The sequence below is a fragment of the Ochotona curzoniae genome, unplaced genomic scaffold (assembly GCF_017591425.1).
Source record: "Ochotona curzoniae isolate NIBS_2020 unplaced genomic scaffold, NIBS_Ocur_1.0 contig_3520, whole genome shotgun sequence".
Lineage (NCBI taxonomy): Eukaryota > Metazoa > Chordata > Mammalia > Lagomorpha > Ochotonidae > Ochotona > Ochotona curzoniae.
In genome coordinates, this window is record NW_024465894.1 from 5064721 (window position 1) to 5086661 (window position 21941).

Sequence of the window (21941 nt, forward strand, 5' to 3'; positions counted from 1 at the left end):
CTTTTCACCTGCCTGAACTCTCCCAGTATCTTTACCAGTCTTCCTGTGTCTGCCCAGGGTCTGATTCTCACAGTTGTTCAAGTCCAAGTCAGATCATCTCTCTCTGTTCACAGCTTTCCATAACTCCCACCTGTAGCAGGGAAAGAGTTCAAGTCCTTTGTAGCCACCTCTAGAGCAACACACTGGCTTCCTCTGACCTCTGTTGCAACTTCTGCTACTGTCTCCCTTGATTGCTCTGTGAACCAGCAGCAGGTGCCCTTTGGCTACCAAGCACTTGCTGCTTTTGCTGTAAAGGTCACAGGCAGGCAGACTTTGCTATGTCTTCTTTCAGTTTGTTTGTTTGTTTGTTTTTAACTAAGATGCCCCCTTTCCTGCAGGGCTTTTGTTCATTTCCTAGGGGATGTCCAGCCTCATCAGGCTCCGCTGCTGTCTTCACTGTCACAGCACATGTGGCAAGGTCAGCTGTGGAGTGCAAGGATTTCCATTTGCTTTGTCTTCTGTTCCAGTCTCAGTGCCTAGAACATGGCCAGCCACTCGCAGGGGAGCTGCTGTCAGCCTGGCAGCCACAGCAAGTGCTGGACTTGCTAATTCCTCCAGTCATACCTATGTGCTTGGCATCATGTGCTGTGAGGGAAACAAGATTCCCATGGCCTCCTGGCAAAGTTTGGGAGAGGGCTGGTGCGCGTTCAGGGTCATACATGCCTGGGGTGGGAAGAGAAATGATGGGTAAATTTCCTGCTACAGCCCCTAATGACCCAGGCTTTCTTCCCATTTCCCTCTCTTATTTCTGGAGGTTGCATTGTGGTTCCATTTTGGTGATGGAGGGGAGGATGGTGGAAAGGGCTGGGATCCCTGACCTTAAAGCTCTCAGGCCATTAAAAAAAATAATTGCATTTACATATTTAAAAGAGAAACAGAGAGAAGACGAAAAAGAGAAATCCTCCATTTTCTGGTTCAGTCCCTGAACAGCATCAAAAGGGTTGGACTAGACTGAAGCTGGGAGCCAAGAACTCCATTCCATGTGGATGGCAGGGGCCCAACCACTCGGGCGACTTTCCTAGCTCATCAGCAGCACCGGATCAGAAGCAGGCAGCTCTGACCAGCTGAACTGCATCCTAATTAACACAGTGTGCCGGCTGGGCTCCCCTTTCAACCTGTCTTCTCTGGGAAGCAGCAGGACGATGGAGATGGGCAGGAAGGACAGCTGGGAGGGGTGATGTTGGGCCTCTGCTGTGCCTGGTACATAGTGAGCACTCAGTCCACAGCAGCCACTGGGTGTGGACTTGCCCAGCGGCTCCAGGGGTGGAATCTACCTTTGGAATTGGGAAGGCAGTCTGCAGGCTAACAGGCACTTGGAGAGGGTGTGGCTGTTTGGGTTTGTGCTGGCTAAAGAGGAAACCGTCAGCTTTCAGTTAAGTTACCACTGGCATTGCCAGGTGTCTGGGCAGCCTTATTTTTGAGCTTTTAGTCCAGGAAACAAACTGGAGGGGGGAAAAAATCCAGACATCTAACTATGTGTCCAGGGTGTCTGCTAAAACAATCTGGCATTCCTAACTGCAAATTCTGATGTACTGTCCTGCCTGATCTGTGGCCTTGATTGCAGAATTGACTCTCACTGCACCAACAGCTTTCTCAGTCTTTCTGACATCCACTGCCAACCCAGGCTTCCTGTTAGAAATTTTAGGGCTTTCTCCCCGTGTGAAATGATGAGGAAGAGGTCACTTTGCCTCTGAGTTTGTACATTTATATATATATATATATATATAAAATAAATAAATACTTACTTAGAAAAGGGGCTACAAATTGGGATGGCATTCAAACCTGCACTGACAGGCAAGAATGACCTGGGAAGGTTCCAGGCAAGCTGAGGTCTCAGGTTGACCAGTTGAAGAATCTGCCCAACTTAGTGGTGAAACAGGTCCACCAGTCAGGAGTTTTGCCGCAAATCAGGAAAACGCTGCTCATTGGCTTAAATAATACAGAAGATTTCTTTAACAACAACAATAAAAAAGATTTATAAAGTGAAGGAGAGACAGAAAGATCTTCTATCCACTGGTTCATTCTCCAAGTGGCCGCAACAGCTGGAGCTGAGCTGATCTGAAGCCAGGGGCTTCTTCCAAATCTCCCACTTGAGTGCAGGGTCCCAAGGCTTTGGGCAGTCCTCTATGACTTTCCCAGGCCACAAGCAGGGAGTCAATAGGGAAATGGAGCAGCCGGGACGTGAATCAGTGCCCCGTGTGACCTCAGCACTTGCAAGGTGAGGATTTAGCCATTGAGCCACACTCTGTGCCTCTTCTGTCAAGCATTTTTATTTGCACAAAAATTCTGGGAGGGTGCTGCTCTTACTGGCCTTATTTTTACAAATGGGGGCAGTGAAGCGCCAAGGTGTTAAATCATTTGCTCAAAAGTCACAGTTGGGAAGTGGCGAGAGCTGAAGCAGGACAGCGGGTCTCTGAAGCTTGCACGGTGTCTGAAGGCTGGGAAGGCAGGCAGGGGTGTTGCTGGTAGGGTGGGGTTCACCAAGGGTCCCCTTCTACTTCTTCCAAGGCATTCCTGGCTGGAAAACGGTTGGCAGAACTGGAGAGCCCTGGATGCATCTATCTCCGTTATGCATCTGAGCAGTGGGCCTGACTTCATTTGCATTTGGGAAATGACTGGCCCTCTTGGGCAGGTGATAATTCAACTCTCACCTGGCTCATTCAACATTGAGTGGGAAAAAAGTCATTCCAGGGCAGTGCTGTAGCCTAGCAGGTAAAGCCACTACCTGAAATACTGGCAACCCACATTGGTGCTGGTTCATGTTCCACCTGCTCCACTTCTAATCCAGCTCCCTTCTAATGGGCCTGGGAAAAGTAGTGGACCAAGTGCTTGGATCCCTGCATCCACTTGGGAGACCCAGGTGAAGCTCCTGGCTTCAGACCAGGACAAAGGAAGATCTCCCTCTCTGTCTCTTCCTTTCTCTGTAACTCTTTCAAATAAAGTTTTTTTTTTTTTTAATCATCCCCTATTTTTTTCCTACTTTGCCTTAATTGATTTTTTTTTCCACTTAGAAGTCATTGATTTATTTAAGAGACAGAGAGGTAAGGGGAGGGATAGACAGGAAGAGCGGCCATCTGCTTGCTGCTTCCCAAACACCCTAAAACTGGGAGCCCAGAACTCAATCCCAGTCTCTCTCTTGGGTGATGGGAACCCAAGTTGCTTGAGCCATCGCTAGCGGGAAGCTGGGGTCAGGCGCTGGAGTCAGTAACCCAGACACTAGGACTTGGGGTGTGGGTGTCTCAAGCACCAGGCAGAGTACCCTCCTCCTTCAAACAGCACTGTGGGGGCGGGCCCCCAGGCCCCAGGCTGGCAGAGCCTGATAAGTTCTCATCAGGGTGCCTGGGACTATTCCTCTCCCCAACCAAGTGCGAAATGTTTGCAACCCCAGGGAAATGGACTTGCCAGGATCTGTGGAGACTGCTCCCCACCGAGGACAATCTCCCCCACCGGCTCTTATCAGCATTGCTTTTCTCCCCTCCCCTATCAGGAGTTGAAAGGTTGGCTGTTGTTTTTCCCTTCTGCCCTGTTCTTTCGGGGACTGTCTCCCAGCTACAGACTCTGGAGATCCTGCCCTGGTATACATGGGACCCGAGAGCTCCCCAGTCTGGAGGGAGCAGTGTGGTGCCGGGCAAAGAGGGAGGTGAGAGATAAGGGTTGAAATGGGAATAGGAGGACACCCTCAGCTTATGCCTGCTTAGTCAGCTGTGCTGTGCCAGGCTCAGCTGGGAGGCAGCTAGGCAGGCCCTCAACCCAGGGAGTCCCTGGTGACGCTGCCAAGAGCTGTGACGATTCCAGGCGGAGGTTGGTTTGGGGGTGAGGGGCGGCCTCCCACCCTTTCTGCTGTCCCAGGGTTGCAGAGTATAGGTCCTCAACTCATACTCCTTAAGCGGACCATGCGAGCAGCCCGCTGTGTGTCTGACTCCTCGGCATGTGTTTCCCCTGTGGAGATGGTGCTGGCTGCAGGAGCACTTATAACTTTGCTGCTTTGTTTTCTTTCCGTGCCTTGGCACAGCTCAAATGCCCACTGTGTGTCCCAATGCCCGCATGAGCATACTACGTGCTTGGAGACACCCGAGGGAGATACCAAGTTTTTCTCTCTCGGTATCAGAGCCCCAAGCTGTCGAGACAGCTATGTCCCGGGGGGTCTCCTCAAAGCTAATGGTGGTGGCCCATTCAGGAGTGGCCATGTGACCACTGTGGCATGAGTGGCACTGACATTCTAAATGAGGACACAAGAGGGGTCTCTTCTGTCCTTTGGTTTGCTGCTTTGGAGTTGTGTGAAATGATGTTACCTTGGCAGCCACCTTGTGACAATGAGGCCCCAAACCCTGAGAGAAAGAACCACCATGATGAGGAAGGCAGTGGTGCTTTAATGCTTGAACTGCCTGGCCCTCTTGCCACACAAACTCTGTCCTCGCGTTCTGAGGCACCTTCCTGCAACTGCACGCACACCAGTGGATTCAGTTCTCCAGGCAGGAACTGAGCCAATGAGTGCTGATGGGCTGTGTCTCAGTGCACCACGGGTCACTGGACAATCTGGCTGCGCCCGTCCATTCTTAGGGGAAGCGTGGGATCCGTGTGTGCACTGGCTGGGATTCCTGCTCCAACAGTGTTTGCTGAGCACCCACCGGCTGCCAGCTGCCAGGTACTGTGTATGCACCAGTGACTCTCATCATAGGGCAGTTCCATCTGCCTCGCTCTTGGGGACAGTCAGCTACGTCCAGGGACGTTCCCGGCAGTTGGGGAGGGGGTGCTCCTGGCTTTTACTGGGTGCAGGATGCTGCTTGCTCCATGCCCTACAGTCCACAGAACGCACCCCAAGAGTGAGCTGACCTCCACGTGCACATATGTTTTGCTTTTGCAAAGACTGCTATGTTTACAGATGAGACAATCGAGGCTCAGAGAAGTAAAAGAATTTAGCCAAAGTCGCCGAGACAGGTTTGGGGCTAGAACCCACACCTAAGCTTCTTTCCTTCCACAGTTCACGACGCTTCCACTATACTCAATCCTTGTGGTACCAGGATTATGTTTCTTTTTTTTTTAAGCAAAACATGTTCATTCATTTATTTTAACTTTATTTGAAAGGCAGAGAGACAGGTAAATCCCTCCAACAGCAGCGGCTGGAGTTCAGTGTGGGTGGGTCTCCCGCGGAGGTGACACAGACTCCAGGACAGGAACTGCCACCTGCTCTGTCCCAGGGGCATCAGCAGGAAGCTGTACTGCAAGTGGAGTGGCTGGGACTGGAACCCGGCATTCTTTCAGGGGATGTCCGGTGCTAAACGGATCAACTTAAAGATAAGCAGCTGAGGCTCAGAGAGGGACCATGAGCAGCCCAGGGTTTCCATAGCACAGAGCTGCACTGGAGACTCACCCCAAAGGCCAGTCATCTATGCCTGCAACTGCTTTCACTACCAGCCTCACAGCCTTACATCTTGCACCCTGCCCAGAAGATCCCCTTGGGGCTCAGGTCCAACCTCACCTTGAGCACGACCCTAGGTGGCGCTGGGAGGCACCTGCAGTATTTACCCCGAGCTCACTTTGAAGACAAGCCTGGGTATTTGGGACAGAGACAGCAAAGCAGGAAGACTCCTGCCCCACAGGGGATCCCCTCTGAGTCAGGGAATCCATTGCACAGACAATGTGACCCCTGGCCAGCAAGCAGGTGGGTGAGGGCAGTTCAGGCAGGGGCCAGACCACGAGGGCAATTCACGCATGCGACAACAATAACGAAGAACAAACATTTGCAGAGAGCTGGCCAGGGTCTGGGCGCTGCTCCAAGTACTTTCCACGGACCGGTTATCCCCACTGCATCCGCAAACGCACTGAGGGTTCGGAGTGCTGGCAAGCAACCCGGGTCACTAATGGGAGCAAGCAAAGGAGCTGGGCTTGAACTAGAGCAGCAGCAGCCTCGCTCTCCTTAGAATCTCACCTCGCAATCCGGTGCTTGAAGGCAGGTGAGGACATTGGTCTAGTGATTCCAGGATCCAGGGTCACCTGGAGCAGCCAGACGCGAGGCCTGGCCTGGGTGGATGGGGGAGGAGGGAAGGACAGGCACCGACCACTGGCTTAGCAGCTCCGAGGCAGCTCACATTTTGTCCTGGGAATGGTGTAGAGGTCAGGGTCAAAGGGCAAAGAAGTTCTCAAATAGAGAGCAGAAAAACGAAGACAGGGCCTGTGCCAGCCACGTGGGATCCTCTCCAAGGTCGTGGTATGGCCTGAGGGCACCCCTGAGCTCGAGCGTCCCGCGGCAGCGGCGTCACCGCACGCGCAGGCCACTGCCTCCTCTCTTCCTTCCCGGGGGGTGCTAAAGGGATGAGGTGGGGAGCACTGGGGGCGCGCCTGCGGCGAGCTTTCCCACTTCGGCGGCGGCCGACCTGCGTGCGTGTGGCTGCGCGCCGCGGGTGGTGTCGCGTGTGCCGGGTGGGAGTGGCATAGCTCGCGGCGGCTGGGGTGGCGGTGGTGGCGGTCGCAGCGGCTCGCCACGCGTCCCGGCGCCGACCGGGCACGCTGGCCTAGGCGTGCGCGCGCTGCCTCCCCCGGGCCCTTCCGGGAGGGGGGCCCGGCCCGAGCGCCCCACAGCCGGTCCCCCTGCGCCAGCGCGCAGAGCTTCCGACGTAGGCGCCGACCGCCGCCGCGCTTCCTCTCGGGGGGCCCCGGGCGCGCGCCGAGCGCCTCTGCGGCCGAGCGCGGCGTGGCACTTGGCAGACGCTCCCTTGGCGGCAGCCGGGGGTGGGGGGGTGGGTGGCCGCCGTCTGGGAGCCCCGAGGGCCGGCCCCCCTCCGCCCCTCGCCCGGCCTCCGCCCCCAGCCCTGCCGGGGGTGCCCGCCCCCCGGTCCCACCCGCCGCTCCAAGCGCCGGGCCAGCTGCTGCGCCCGGCCGCCGGCGCGCCCCGTCCGGGATGGGGCGCCTGGACGCCTGAGTCGCCGCCGTTCGGCACGACCTCCGCGCGCGGTGCAGGCGGGGAGGCGGGGAAGGAGCCGGCGCCCCGCGGCCGCGCGCTTAGCATGGAGGCGCCCAGCGATAGCGGCGGCGGCGGCAGCGAACCCAGCGGCGATGGAGCCGGAGAGGGTGCCCACTCAGACCCCTGTGCCCCCGGTCCCTCAGAGTCCAGCTCTGGTACAGGCTCTGGCCCGTGCGCGGCCGCCCGGGAGTCCGAGCGCCAGCTGCGCCTCCGCCTCTGCGTCCTCAACGAGATCTTGGGCACTGAGAGGGACTACGTGGGCACCTTGCGCTTCTTGCAGTCGGTGAGTTTGTTGCCTGCGAGAGCAGGGCAGCTCCGCTCCGGCCGCTCGCCCTGCAGCCGAGCGCGGGCCAGCTCGCCACAACCTGTGGCCACGGTCCCCCGGGGAACTCGGGGGGCTACGCTGGGAAGCCGGGGGGAGACCCGGGCTCCTCTTGAGTTGCGCTGTAGTCTCTCTGGCCGCGGGTTTCGCGCGCTCCGTTCCCCTCACTTTGCTCCCCCCCCCCCCCGCGCTGCCCTTTTGTCTTTTTCTTCTCCTCTCCCTCTTTCGAATAGTTTTAAAATTAGTTACATCCGTGAAGCAGGGGCTCTGGGACCCAGGCACCGGGAGTTTTCGCTGCAGCGTCTGATTTTATTTCCCTCTGTGAAAGCAACTTGTCTGCCGGGGTCGCGGTGGACTGCTGCTGGGGTGGGGGCAGACCCTAGACACCTCGGCTCCCTGCGCCCTCCGCAAACCCAGCAGAGTAGGGTCAGATCCGAGGTCCCGAGCCGGTGTCCGGGATGCACAGATCCCCCTAGGGTGGGGGACCCCTTCCTTCTCCGCATTCACCGTGCGAAGAAGGGCCCACCGTGCACACGTCCTCGTGCCCGAGTCCCCGTGGCAGAGTGGGTTTCTAATCCAGACGGGGACCGTCTAGACTGCCACCCCCACCCCGTTACCCCCTCCATCTCCACGCTGCAAAACCACAGCCTCAGGCTTGTGAAATCACTCTGTGTGCGGAACGCCTCGCGTCTTGAGCGGCTGATCAACCCGTGGAGGAGAGCCGAGTTTTCTGGTTGTTTTGCACAGGGACGATCTTAGTGTCAGAGAGGTGGAGGAGCTTGTGCGGGTTCACACTAGGTTTTGAACCCCAGCAGCCCAGCAGCCCCCACCAGCGCTTGTTGGAAACTGTTTTTTTTTTTTTTTCTCCCCTTTTCACTCTACGAGGCGGAGGAAGGGGGCCACTTCCCTGCTGTCCTAGGAAGTGCGAAAAGTGGCAGGGGAAGGGGGTGGGGAGAGAGGGGGTGGAGTGGGGGCTGGACCTGGGGTGGAAGTTAGAGAGTGCAGCCGCTTTCATCTCGGGGCCTCCTGCTGGGTCCTCATTTACTTCCCCTCTCGGTTCTGAGCTAGTCTTAATCCCGGTTCTGGAAGGGCTGGTGTGAGAGCCAGGGCTGTTTGGGAAGACCCTGGAGTCCACAGCTCCCAGACTCGGGACAGAGGGATTTTCTGGGATCCCCTCAGTGTTCTTGGCTTGTGGGAGATTTAGGGTGGGGGGTGCAACCTAAGGCTGTGTGTGGTCCGAGTTCCAACTCCAGACCCCAACCCAGTGAAAGGTGTGTGTGTGTGTGTGCGCGCGCGCGCGCGCGCCCTCGCCCAGGGGGAGGGTCGTGTGCCCAGGCTTTGAAAACCATTTGGCCAGTGAGAATCAGGCGGGCTTAGCTAGCTCTCCTCAGCTTTTCCTCTCTCACAGTTTCAGAAGCTGTCTGCTGGGTTTGGGCGCAGAAAAGCCCTGCGGTCTCCCCGAGAGCCCCAGCCGCTCCCTCCTGCGCCTCCTCTTTGCCGTGGGACATCAGGAAGCTGACCAATTTTTATTAATGGGAGGAAGAAGTAGCCCTGGCTCCCCCACACTCCTGGGCCCCCAGCCGGAGTGGGCAGGGATAATGGACACAGATTGGCATCAACCATTCTTACTAAAGAATGAGGGAGACAAAAGGAATGATGGCTCTAATTGCATGGTGTCCTAGAGTGCTTTCAGTCCAAGGCTGTGGGTGCAGGTGGCAGGGCAGCTTGGGGTCCAGCTCTTCTCTGATGACCCAGGGCATCTGTGCTGACCCCAGCTTCTGCACCTGTAAACCAGGGTGGCGTGTGGGGGGATGTAGAGGAGAGGGGGGCCAGGTTTCCTGTCTGCCATGTCCTTTGGTGTGTCCCCAGTCTGGTGCCTGAGAGGGACTTGAGCCAGCTGTGCCTCTTGCCCCCCACCCCCTCCCAGGGCATTTTTGGGAATGGGGACTGCTAGGGGGAACAAGCTGTGGGGGGAGCCGCTCCGCTCTGCCTGCAGGCTGATTCTCCTGAGTCCTCACCCTCTCTCCCCAGTCATTGTGCTGCCTAAAGGATATTCCCCCCAGCCTCCCAGCTGGTAGAATGCCGGCAATTCCTCCATTCCTGCAAAGGACACATGGAGACTGGGATGTTGGAGTGACAGCCTGACTGCTGGTGGAAGCTGGAAGACTCTGGCAGACTGTGAGAGGTGCCCAGTACCAGGGCTGGGGTCTAATGAAGGTGGCACAGTAGTGTAGAGAACAAAGCCCTAAGTACAGGCCTGGCCCTGGAGCCACCCTCTTGGGGCCCAGTGGCTTAACCTTTCTGAGCCTTAACTTTCCTTATCTGTAAAATGGGCAAAGATCCCAGATCTTAGAGTTCTTAAAGAGGCAGGTGAATTCTTTACATTCATAGAAAACGTTCGGGAACAGTGCCTGGCAAGCAGTGGGCTGCAGAAATGCTACTAGTACATGTTGGTTGGAGAATGGGGCTTTAGCATCCACAGGGCAGGGCAGTTAGGGAGGGCTGCCTAGGTGAAGTGAGGGCTGAGAAAAAGGACAGTGCTTCTGAGCGAGTTTCCTTTTGACTCAGTCAACTCCGGCCACAGGAACTGGTGGTTTTGTCGGGTTCCAGGCCTGGGCCTTTGTTTCTTGTCATCTTTCTCCACCTTGAAACTGGACCACACCCCTCCTTGTTCCCCAGGGGTTCTGTGAAGGGTGATTTGTGAGTGGCGATGGGTCTCTCTGCCTTGAGCAGTGGCACGGAGGGTGCGGCCCATGGTGACCAGGGCTGTCTCTTTGCCTGGGATGGCCACGTTTGGACGCTGTGGCATGGAGAGGCTGGCTGCTGTGAGCTCTGTGCACGGCCGGGTAAGGATGATGGCAGTGACTGTCACCGCCACAAAGGAGCAGGTGCTTGTGCTCCTTTTGTTTTTTGTTTTTTTTTCCTCTTTTAAGATTTATGTATTTATCTGAAAGGCAGAATTACAGAGAGGAGAGACAAAGATCCTCCATCTGTTGATTTACTCTCTACATGACTGTGCAGTGGTTAGGAGCTGAGCTCATCTGAAGCCAGGAGCCAGGAGCAATTTATCTGGGTTTCTCAACGTGGGTGCAGGGTCCCAGGGCTTTGGGCCATCCGCTGCTTTCCCAGGCCACCGGCAGGGAGCTGGATGTAGAGTAGAGCAGCCAGGACATGAACCAGTGCCTATATGGGGTGTCAGCACGTGGAGGATTAGCCAGTGGAGCCACGGTGCTGGCCCCTGTTCTCCTTTTACTACCCAAACACTTGAATGTCCACTCCCACCATCTCCCTGTTACACCCTCAGGTGGTGAGGGAACTGAGGCATAGTATGAGTCAGTGGGCTGCCCTGGGTCACATGGAGCCCAGGACTGGGCTGGATCCCAGGCTGCCTGACCCTGGAACCCACATCTCACAGGCCAGGCCCATGGTGTAGGATTTGATTAAAGCAACAGAGCCGGACCCTGAACCCCATCTCTATGACCCTTGAGCTGCACCTGCGCTTCCTCCTCTTACTTCCCCTCCGGACCTGCTGCTGTTCCCCTTGTCCAGGGTGGGCAGGGTTGTGGTCAGGCTGCCTGGTTCTTCCTTCAAACTCTGTCTGTTCATGGAGCTTGGGCCAAGTGGGGCTTAGGAGCTGTGTAGATGGATGTTCCCTTCCTGGCCTTGCTCCCTGGTGACAGTAGGTGATCCTGGACAGGTCCCCAACCTACTCTTCCGTCTGTACAATGGGTATAATCCAAGAAGGAGCCTGATGCTGCAGTTCTCAAGATGGTGCCAGGCCCATTGGGGGTGCTTGGAGTGCCGCGGTGGCTTTTCTGGATCAGAACCCCTGACTGCAGTGGGGAGACCATAGGGAAGGTGCCTGTGACCCCCGTGCTGGGTGTGCTAGCCTGGCGGGGGTGAAGAGAGGGACCCTGTCTGGATGGGCAAAGACACGCTTGTGTGGCAGTGCATCAGTCGCCCCCTGAGGCTGAGGACAGAGACGTGGGACTCCCAGGTACCTGGAGAGGTCAGCCTCCACCGAGCGGGCTGGGATCGCTGGGGAATGGGATTGTGGGTAGAAAGCCCCCATAGACTATCTCTGCTTCTGCTTTTTGGGGGCTGAAGACCCAAGTTTCTCTTCTCTCTTGGAGCTCTGCTGCTAAACCGAGAAACTGTGGTTTTGTGCCATCATTTTTTTTTTTTTAAAGAGATTTAAGACTTCTAGCCTTGTACTAAAGAGGAATGTCGGGACACTGGGGACCAGGGGCTGCATTTTAGAATCCAGAGTCAGTGAGACTGAATGGCATGGTGAAGTGGCACGTTTGGAAACTTTTGGAAAGTGAGCAGTGATGACAGGGTCGCTGTGTGAAGCAGCCTGCCGGGTGTGTAGGTGGCAGGGTAGGTCTGGTGGGAAGACAGCTGAGGAAAAAGACTTACCGAGGGAGTGCTGCTCGTAAAACCCTTTCTGCAGAAAAGTATGCATGAGTGTCAGTGTTGTGGCACTGTGGGTTAAGCTGCCCTTTGGTGATGCCAGCATCCTGAATCCAAGAACTGCTTTGAGTACTGGCTGCTCTGCTTCTGACAAAGCTCTGTGCTGGTGATCCCAGGAGGGAAGGCAGCAGGAGATGGACCCAGGTAGTTGGGTCCCTGCACTCATGGGGGAGATTAAATAGTGTTCCAGGTCTCTGGCCCAGATCCGGCTGTGGAGGGCATTTGTGGAATCACCTAGAAGATGGAAGCTCTCTTTCTCTTTCTCTGTCTGACCTTCGAATCAATCCATCAGTCAGTCTTAAAAAAATTAAATAAATAAAAAAACAAAAACAAAAAACACTAACAGGAAGAACTGAATTTTATTTTTTTAAGATTTATTTTTATGTTTTATTGGAAAGTCAGATTTACAGAAAAGGAGAGACAGAGAGAAAGATCTTCCATCCACTGATTCACTCCCCAAGTGGTGCAGCAGCTGGAGCTGAGCTGATCCGAAGCCTGGAGCCAGGAGCTTTTTCCAGATCTCCCACGCGGGTGCAGGGTTCTAAGGCTTTGGGCTGTCCTCCACTGCCTTCTGAGACCACAAGCAGGGAGTTGGATGGAAAGTGGAGCAGCCAGATACGAACTGGTGCCCATGTGGGATCCTGGTGCGTACAAGGTGAGGACTTTAGCTGCTAGGCTACTGTGAGGGTCCCTAAGAACTGATTTTTTTTTTTTCAGCACAGCTGTTGGATACATGTAATAGTTGTCACCGTTTGCTGACACACATTTGCAGGCCTGGTATGAAACCTTCTCTGGATAGTCTCAAAAGTTGCAGGTGCACTGGTCCCTCCTACTTCCCAAGTGAAAGACTCAGAAAAAGCAGAGCCGGGTCTTCAGACCACACAGCCTGACAGCCCGAGAACCCAGGGAGTGGGGCTGCATGACCCACATTCTTTACCACACCCGAGCTGCTCCCCGTACAGTGTTGTGTGCCAGAGGGGGCAGCAACCTGCCTTTGTGATGCCTGGGAAGCTGAGAATGAAGCCAGCCGGTCCAAGGGAGGGCTGCAGGACCTTGAGGCTGCAGGGCCCCGGGCTGGGGCCTGGGACAGGCCAGAGTGTCTGGTTGAGAATCCCCAGGTATCTGGCGAAAGGCTGCTGAGGATAGAAACCTGAGCGGCAGCTGGCTGATGTGGGTCCTGCTGCGTGCGTTGTGACAACTCTGGATGCAGGCAGAGCACCTGCTGTATGTTCCAGGTAGCTTTTGGGGGACCTCTGTATCTTCAGAAGAGGCATGGGCTCTGTGCATCTGAATGAGCAGTTCTTGCGGAGAACACGCTGGGAGCCCCTTTGCTGTCCTGGGTTTTGCCCTGCGAGCCGTTTATCTGCCGCTTTCAGAAGAGCTGCACGGAGGCCAAAGACCTTTCTCTCTGTCTCTCCTCTAAGAAAACAAAGAACCTGGCTTTTGCAGACATTCAGGGCATCCCTGTTATGGAGTGTCTCCAACCCCAAGGCCGGGAGCAGCAGACTGGGAGCAGAGGGCCCACTCCCTCAGATAAGGAAACCCACATCATTTTTGCTTCCTCTCACCATGGAAGGTTTTGCCAGAGACGTGTCTTTGAAACAGGGCCTGCCCAACAGCTGCTGGACCTGGCCAATTAGATCTCTGTCATTTCTGTGCTTTCTTCCAGAACAGGCTGACCCTGGAGCCAAGGTGCCAGGTCCTGGGTCACTCCCGCCTTCCCCAGGGGCAAGGTGAGGTCAGAGCCCATCTTGCATAGGGTGTAGGCGTGTCAGGAGAGTCCTTGGGTCCTGGTGGCCTTGGGTTGCTGGTGAGCCAGATTGCAGATACCCCAGAGCCAAGGAGAGAGTCTCAGGGACCTGTGTCTTAGCCAGGATCGAGATCCTGCCCCCTGTCCCCTCTGCTGCCGCCATAGATGTTTTGGGCGCTAGCAGCTGACACAATGAAGATCACCATCTCAATCTGAACCCTCAGGTCTGATGACGTGTTTGGGGGTTGGTCTCTGTCCTGGGGCTGTCCTGGGTGTTGTAAGATGTTGGGCCACACCCCTGGTACAAGAAAAAAAAAAAAAAAACCAACATTCACAGGTTGCTAGTGTCACCTGGAGTTGCAGGCAAGCTAGCCTCCAGCAGAGAACCACTGGGCTATCTACTGGCCTGTGGCCACCAGTTCTGCTGCCCAAGTCTGAAGGGCATGCACGTGCGCATGGAACAACATGTGGAATCTGGGTGAATCCTCTCTCTCTCTCTCTCTCTCTCTCACACACACACACACTTGACCCCAGTGCCTGAGTAGAGACCCACCTCTGTGCTTGTGCGTGTGACCTTCATCGTGTCCTTGGCCTCTTGGAGCAAGGGCAATGGTCTGTGGCAGGAGCAACCAGGACCCGGCAGACCTGCGTGTGTTTCCAGGTTGTTACAGTCCCGGCAGGACCAGATGGGAGCCTGCCCACTCCCTGTTTGGTGGTTAGACATTCGATCTCTGTTTACCTGCCTGTCCTCCCCCTGGGTGGGATGTACAGACTACCCTAAAGGAGGCCTGGGGACTCTGGGCTGCCAAGGACAGGGCTGCTGCTGCAGACTTGGGGAGGCCGGGACTGCCAGCCACCAGGGACTGTGGTCCTGTACTTGTCTGTTTCTGGCGAGAGTGAGTGGCTACTGTGAGGAGTGAGAATTGCTGTGGGAGCAGGCTCTGGGCGGTGGACACTCGTAGGGGAGATGAGGCGGACGTGGTTGGTAGGGGTGAGGCTGTACTGGCCTGTGCGCTGAGGGTGAGGGGTGTGGATTTCCCTTCTGATGGTGTGAGAAGCACCCGTGGGCTGTCACCGCTGGTAAGGCCCACTCCACTGCCCAGGGGTTGCTCTGAGGTCTCAGCAGCTGCCTCCTGCCTGCAGCATGGACTAGCGCCGAGGCTGATCCACCTGCCCGTCTCCAGGCTGCTGTGTGCCTCGACCATTTTGGCCCTTCTGTTTCCCCTGTGATGAGCACTGCTGTATCACTGGGTGACTAGGCCAGACTGCTGGAGGAGGCCAGCAGAACTGACCACACCCTGAGAGCTACACGAATCCTTGTGTCTGCCCAGGGTGTGGCTGCGATGGTGTGAGATGGGCCCTGGCTTCCTGTGATGCTGGGAGGTGCTGTTTGTTTTGTGTTCAGGAAGCTACTTTGCATGGTTACAAACTGGTAGGACCTGGGACTCCACCCTCGCGCCCAGCTATCCCAGCAGCCCTCGCGGTGGTGGGTAGCTGCACTTGCTGGGGACAAGTGAAGGTTCAGGCCACCCTCACGAGTGGGGAGGGCAGAGGTGCAGAGAGAGGAAGTGACCCTGGGAGCACCGCAGGTACTTCATTATCTCCTGGCCTCCCACATTCTGTCCTCGTTGTGCAGGCTGGGGACCTAGCCAGAACCAAAAGTGCTGCTTCTCCCTTGCGGTGAAGGTCAGGGCTTTGGGGAAACTCAGAGCCTCTGTGGCCGCTGCCATCCCCTTTTAAAAATCAAATGATTTGGGCCCTGTGTGATAGCCTAGTGGCTAAATCCTCACCCTTGCATCTGCTGGGATTGCATACGGGTGCCGGTTTGTATCCTGGCTGTTCCACTTACCTTCTGGCTCCCTACTTGTGTCCTGGCAAAGTAGTTGAGGACAGCCCAAAGCCTTGGAACCCTGCACATGCTTGGGAGACCCAGAAGAAGCTTCTGGCTTCTGGGTCATGGCTTTGGATTGGCTCAGCTCTGGCTGTTGTGGCCACTTGAGTGAAACAGCAGAGGGAGAATCTTTCTCTCTGTCTCTCCTCCTTCCTGTATATCTGACTTTCCAATAAAAATAAATAAGTAAACATTTAAAAAGAAAAAAAAAATCAAGTGATTTATTGATTGAAAAGTGGAGGTGGGGTGGGGAGAGAGAGGGAGACAGAGAGAGAAAGATCTTCCATCCACTTATTGACTCCTCAAATGGTCACAAAAATTGGTGTTGGGCAAGGAGGAATCCAGGAGCCAGGAGCCTTTTCTGGATCTCCTACATGGGTGCAGGGTCCCAAGGACTTTGGCTATCCTCTACTGCTTTCCTAGGCATGTTAGCAGAGAGCTGGATCAGAAGTGGGGCAGCCATGAGTTGAACTGTTGCTCCTTTGGGATACCGACATTACAGATCCCAGCTTAACTGACTGTACTGCTGCCCTGGGACTGGTTCTTTTTAGCATCCTTGAGACTTTCAGTGTCTCCTTACTGTTTGCACAAGGCCAGTGAGGACATCTCATCGTGAGCACCCTTTCTGATCCTTCCTGGGATCGTAAGGAAGCAGCTAGATTTATTCATTCATTCATTCATTCATTCATTCACTCATGCTGCTTTTGTCTTCACTATATCATATCAGAGCACTGGTTCGAGTCCCGGCTGCTCAGCTTCTGAAGCAGCTCTCTGATAAGGTGCCTGGGAAAGCAGCAGATGGCCCAGATTGTTGGGCCCCAGGGTGGAATTCCAAGACCCTTGCATCAGCCTGGTCCAGCCCTGGTTCTTGTGTGGCTGGGGAGTGAACCAGCAGATCGAAGATTTCTCTGTCTCTCATTTTCTGTTCTTTGCCCCTCTCCTTCTTTATCAGCCTGTCTTTCAAATTAACAAATACATCTAGGAGAGAGAACTCTTGCGTCTGCTGTTTTGCTCTTTACATGATTTGCCGACAGCAGCCAGGACTGGGCAGGCCAAAGCTGGGTGCTGGGAATCGAATCTGAGTTTCCCATGTAGATGGCAGGGACCCACTTCCTGCCTCCCTGGGTGCATGTCAACAGGCAGCTGGGATTGAATCCGGGTGCTGCAATATGGAAGATAGACATCTTACCTGGTGTCTTAGCCACCAGGACAGACACAGGTACCAATACCATTCCTTATCTCTGATAATGTTCCTTATGAGCCTGATTGTTATTATTGTTATTATTATTATTAGTCTGATGTGACTGCAGCCATGCCATGTGCTTTTTGCTTTCTGTCTGCTTCCTTTCTGTCTCTCTGTCTTTTATTGTGTGTCTTTTAAAATATATATATTTATTTGAATGACAGAGGCACAGAGAGAGGGTATGATCTTCCATCTGCTGATTGACTCCTCAAGTTGTTGCAATGACCAGGACTAAGCCAGGCTGAAGCCAGGAGCTTGGAACCCCATCCTGATCTCCCATGTAGGTGCAGGGGTTAAGGTACTTGCACCATCTTTCAACCGTTTCCCCGGTTGCATTAGCAGGAACCAGGGAGCACGGCGAAGTGGAGCAGCTGGGACTTGAATGGGTGTTCTCATCCCACAGTGACCACTGTGCCACGACACTGGCCCTTCTGTGATCTTCATATTTCAGCTGTATCTCTTACAGACGTCCTGTAGTTGAGTCTAGCTTTGAAAAATCTGTTCTGCTGCCGGACTCAGAACCCTAGCCATGAAAAGACAGAGGACAGAACAAATCAGTCAACCACCTTAACTGTATGTTGGCAGTGAAGAGCTGGGCAAACGGAGACTCTATGATGGACTATGTCAATCAGTGGTTTCTTCAACAACCTCATCGTGCTTGGAGTGGCGTGATTGGCAGCAATTCATAACTGTTGAACTATCAAACCTCTTGAGCAAGACCCTCGGAGCATGCCCCACATCAGGGACCTGGGGTGGGTGGGAGACTGGGTGGGATTTCTCCCTTAAAATCTCCCTTTACCTCATATATATGAAGGAAACAATATGGAAATAATAGTCTTACCCATTTTCCTGTAGCCCTTGAATCTTTTTACCCTAACTAACTATGTAAAGATTGTCAAAAATACAATTTAAAAAATGGAAAAAGAAAAAAGTACAAAAAAAGAAAAAAATCTGCTGTAACAGTCTTTGACTTTTAATTAGTCGGTTTAGCTTACATGTTTGTTGTCATTGTTGACGAGGTTGAGTTTAGGTCCCACCTCTTGCCATTTCACTCTGGTTTATTAGCTGGGGAGGGGGCGCGGGCAAGGCCATTATAAGGAGTCCCCTCCTTTACCTGTCCCTGCTCTGCTGGAGGTGGAAGGAACAGAAAAGTGAGTTGATGCCCCCAAATCTTAGCAGGTTTTAGTTGATCTGGCCCCTGTCTACCGTGCTAACTCATCTTGACCCCTTGTTCCTTTGGCCTAGATCCCACCAACTTTCTCGCTGTGTTTGAACTCTCTGATCCCTTTCATCCACTGCCCCTCTTCATGGAACACTTGGAACCCCAGTTTGTCTTTTAGCTGCCAGCTCATGTGCCACCACCTGAGAGCCTTCCAGTCCCTTCCTCTGTGTCACTGCTTGAAGTTACCCAATCTTGACTTGCTCTGTCTGTCTCTTCTGCTAGAACATGAGTTGTAGGAGGTTCTGGTTCTTCTGAGTTCAGTGCTACATGATATGGCATGTCCCTAGTGCCTGGCACACAGTGTCCCTCTGGTAGTGTTCATGACAGGATGGAAGGACCATGTGAGCCAGAGGGATTGGATGTGGCCGTGACTTTGGGGAGCCTGGCCCCAGCGTGGGGTGGGGGAGGTTGATGTGGGCTTGGCTGGTGGGCTTTCTGCCCTTACTACACCAGGAAGGCAGGGATCGAAATGTTTTGCCAGTTTAGAGAACCCTATGTGGTTCCAACCACCTACCCTTTGGGTGGTTTTGAAAATTGATCTCACCTTGGTCCCAAAGGTGCTAAATACAGCAGTGCTGAGTGTGTCAAGGGCACTTTGTCTGGTGTCCCTGGCGTGTCACGTTCCCTCGTGGGCACCAAGCATGGAGAGATTTCGCGTAGATAGCTGACTGCATGTTTCACACACGTCTGCATACCTGCCGGAATCTGCACACAAAACCGAATTGGCTGCATTTCTGGGCAAATTCATCTCAGAGTTGACTTCCTGGTGGCTTTGTCCTGCTTCCCCTTCTCCCTGCTGCACATACACGACATTATTGTTGTTGTGGTGGTTGTTGTGGATCTTCTCTTAAGTAACCTCCCGGCAGTGAGCGCAGTCAGGAACTGGGTGATGTCACTCCATCTCCGTGTAGATTCCCCCAGCACCCGCTTCACATCCTGTCCACCGGTGTCCCTTCCTATTGCCAGCCTCAGGCAGGCTCCAGTCCTGGGTCTTGTGTTTTGCCATCACCCACTCTTGCTGGTCTTTGGTGGACGCTATCTGTGAGAATGTGGCCTTATTGGTGCTGGTCTTGGTCTTGGCATTTGGGCCTCAGTTGCCTAATCTGGAAGTCAGGGAATCTCTTCCTGCCCCCTGGGTGGGCCCCTGGATTTCTGAGTGCCTACTGGGTGCCCAGTGCCCACAGCAGCATGCATGACCAGAAGACCCTGGCTCTCAGTGGTTGCAATGGAAGTCAGCGAGTGCTGGGCATGGCACTGGCTGACTGTGATGCCCTTCACTCATTAGTCAAGTTTGCTGTTGAACATTAGTAAAATAAAGATGAGTGAAAAGATCTCATCCTTAGTATTACTGTATATGCCTAATGTGTATTTTCTCAACCACCATGCCCATCCATTCTGACATGGAAGATAAGTTGGGCTGTTATTTGCATAGATTTTAACATGTTCTTCTCTTTAATAGTTGCAGCCTTCTATTGTAGCAAGTGATGTAACGTTACTCTGGTGGCTGTGATACAAGGTTTCTGATTGGCTATATTTCTGCAGAAAGAGCAAGTCAAGGGGCCTGTGTGGCAGATTAAACCGTGATGCAGACATTCCATTTGGGAGCACTGGTTCAAGTCTCTGCTGTTCCTGTCCCATTCCAGCTTCCTGCTGCTGTGCCTGGGAAAGCGGCCGGAGATGGCCCAAGTGCTTGGGGCCCTGCTTATTGTGTGGGAGACAAAATGGAATTCCTGTGCCTGGTTAGTCTTGGCTGTTGTGGCTGTTTGGGGAGTGCACCCAGTTCCTGTATGATCTCTCTCTTTCTACCACTCTGCCTTTCAGATAAATACATTTTAAAAAGCCAAAGCCCCTGTTGTGATTCACTTCCTGTCAGAACCGTGAGTTCCAAACTGGAGGGGCCTTGTACTATTTTTAAAAATTGGTAAATGACTTGTCAGCAATGGAAGGTCAGTTCTCCTGTAAGATTCTGTATTTCTGATACCCTAAGCAGTCAGCAGGTGTGTCCACACCAGGCTCACCTTCTGTGTAGGAGGTGCTGTCTGGAGCTGCACAGTGGCTGCTCCTGCACACAGCACGGGACTTGCAGGCCCCAGGCAGTCCCAGGCTGACCCTAACATGGTCCCGACACTGAGCTCAGGTGTGCTCAGCCCTGCTGGTGTTCGTTTGCACTTGCAGAGTTCAGGGGCCAGAGGGATGCTTCCCATAGCACGCTCCCTTTTCTGTCTGCTTGGAAACAGAAGTTGGAGTGAAAGGGTCATGTGTTTGAAGACAAGCAGGAGACGGCAGGTTCCTCTTTGGAAGGGTAGTGGGTTCTCTTTGTTTTCCGGGCCGGGCAGCCCCTTCTCTTCCGAGGCTGCACCTCTTGCTGCCTCAGGGTTCTCCATGCAGAATCCATGTCACCTGCCAGGCCTGTGGAGGTGTGCGTGTGGGACACCTGCTCCCGGAGTGGGGGGTAGTGGAGGATCCTGTATGAGTGTCTGCAGGCAGAGGGGGGAAGGGAAGATAGTTCCTCTTCGAGGGGTGCTGTTGCCCCAGCTTCTACTTCCTGTGGCCTGTGGGCAATCGTTCTCTCTTCTTTTTTGCAATATCAGCTGTTAAACGGGAAGTTCCCACATTGGTATGCCCCCTGCCCCTGCTTCCTGTCCTCAAGCCCTTGCCTGCCGAGCCCCCTCCAAGGGAGTTCAGGTTTCTGCTGGTGCCATCTGGGGAGGGGCTCCTCTGGCCCAGCAGGGTCCTGGGACCGTCTTGGGCAGGCTTGGTGTCTAGCAGGTGTAGGCGTTACAGCGGCAGGCGTCATTCATGCAGCTGCAGTCAGCAGCTCTCAGAACTCTTTGGTTACAAGCAATAAAAGCCCCCTCTGTCCCTGCCTTCAGAGATGGGGAGGTGCAGGGCTTGTGTCCCTGCGTGTCCAGCCACTGTCCCTGGTGGGCCTTAAGTGGCCCATATTTGAGCAAGTGGCTGAACCTCAGGCCTTCTCTGGGTGAGCGAGGGACCTGCCAGGTTGTGTGGCACTAGAGGTTGGGCAGGGCTACAGAAAGAGACTGTCCCCACAACTGGAGCCTTGGGACCAGAGAAGGAGGGGCAGCCAAGTGGTGGTGTCTCTTCAGGCTTTGGTGGGGAGTCTTTGTCTGCCCTGGTGAACCCTGTTGTCATCTGCCCACGGGGCAGTGTCTCTTGGCTTTTCTGTATCTCGTGCCACCTGGGGAGGCCTCTTGTGATTGAGTGGGCTCATTCCGTGTTCTGCTTATGGCACAGGTGCCTGTGTGGGAGGGTAAGTGTTGGGTTCCACGGGTTGTGGCCTTACAGCCCCCTGGTGGGGGAAGGCATGTTCACACTGCCCATTTGCTGGACATAAAGGCTCAGTGGGGTTCACTTGCATGCCCAGAGTCACACAGCATCCTCTTTTGTTGGAGCCTCCCAGGTTTGAGTTCAAGCTCTGTGCCTTTCAGGTGCATCTGGAATATTCCGGGTCTGGGGAACAGCAAGTGCGAAGGCCCCAAAGCAGGAGCATGTTTCAGGCAGGGCCCAGAGTGACCTCAGAGTGGCTGCAGAGGAGTGAGCTAGGGTCTGGTGGTTGGCGGGGGATGTGATGTCAGGGAAGGAGTGGCAGGCAGGGGCAAAGGACGCAAAAGGCGGAGAAAGCTGACTTAGTTTCCCCAGCTCCAGTGGAGGACTGCAGGGGTGGGGAAGTGGTGGGAGCCTGGGGTGCTCCCTGTAGCTGATGGGAAATGGGGCAGCGTTCCAGCCTGGGTGCTTCTGCTTCACTCACTGGCTGCGTGGCCTGGGGTCCTGACTTCACGTGCTCCAGGCTCAGTTTCTGTTAAATGAGACTGAAGAAGCTGTACGTAGGCTGAGGCTGCGAGATGCTAAACGTGTACATCGCTTCCCAGGGAGCCCAACACCCTCCCCATCCTCTCTCAGCTTGTATTGGTGGAGTAACTTGGAGATTGAACCTTTGGGGGAGGGCGCGTTTGGGGCTGCCCTGTGGGGTCTCTTGTTAAAGCCAGCTCTCCTTCCCCACTTTGCCTTTCCCTTTCTCA

The 21941-nt window shown here is 54.5% G+C and overlaps 1 protein-coding gene across 2 annotated transcripts in view; it reads left to right on the forward strand.

Moving 5' to 3' along the window:
• The first annotated feature begins 6958 nt into the window (after nt 1–6958).
• The window catches only part of PREX1 (phosphatidylinositol-3,4,5-trisphosphate dependent Rac exchange factor 1), a 127319-nt gene continuing 112336 nt past the window's right edge, over nt 6959–21941 (forward strand). Inside the window, exon 1 of one of the 2 annotated variants that reach the window (XM_040981353.1) lies at nt 6959–7283. In XM_040981353.1, the coding sequence (XP_040837287.1) occupies nt 7044–7283 (240 nt within the window). In that variant the 5' untranslated portion in view covers nt 6959–7043. The remainder of the gene's footprint in view (nt 7284–21941) is intronic. The other variant, XM_040981352.1, reaches the window with a different exon arrangement.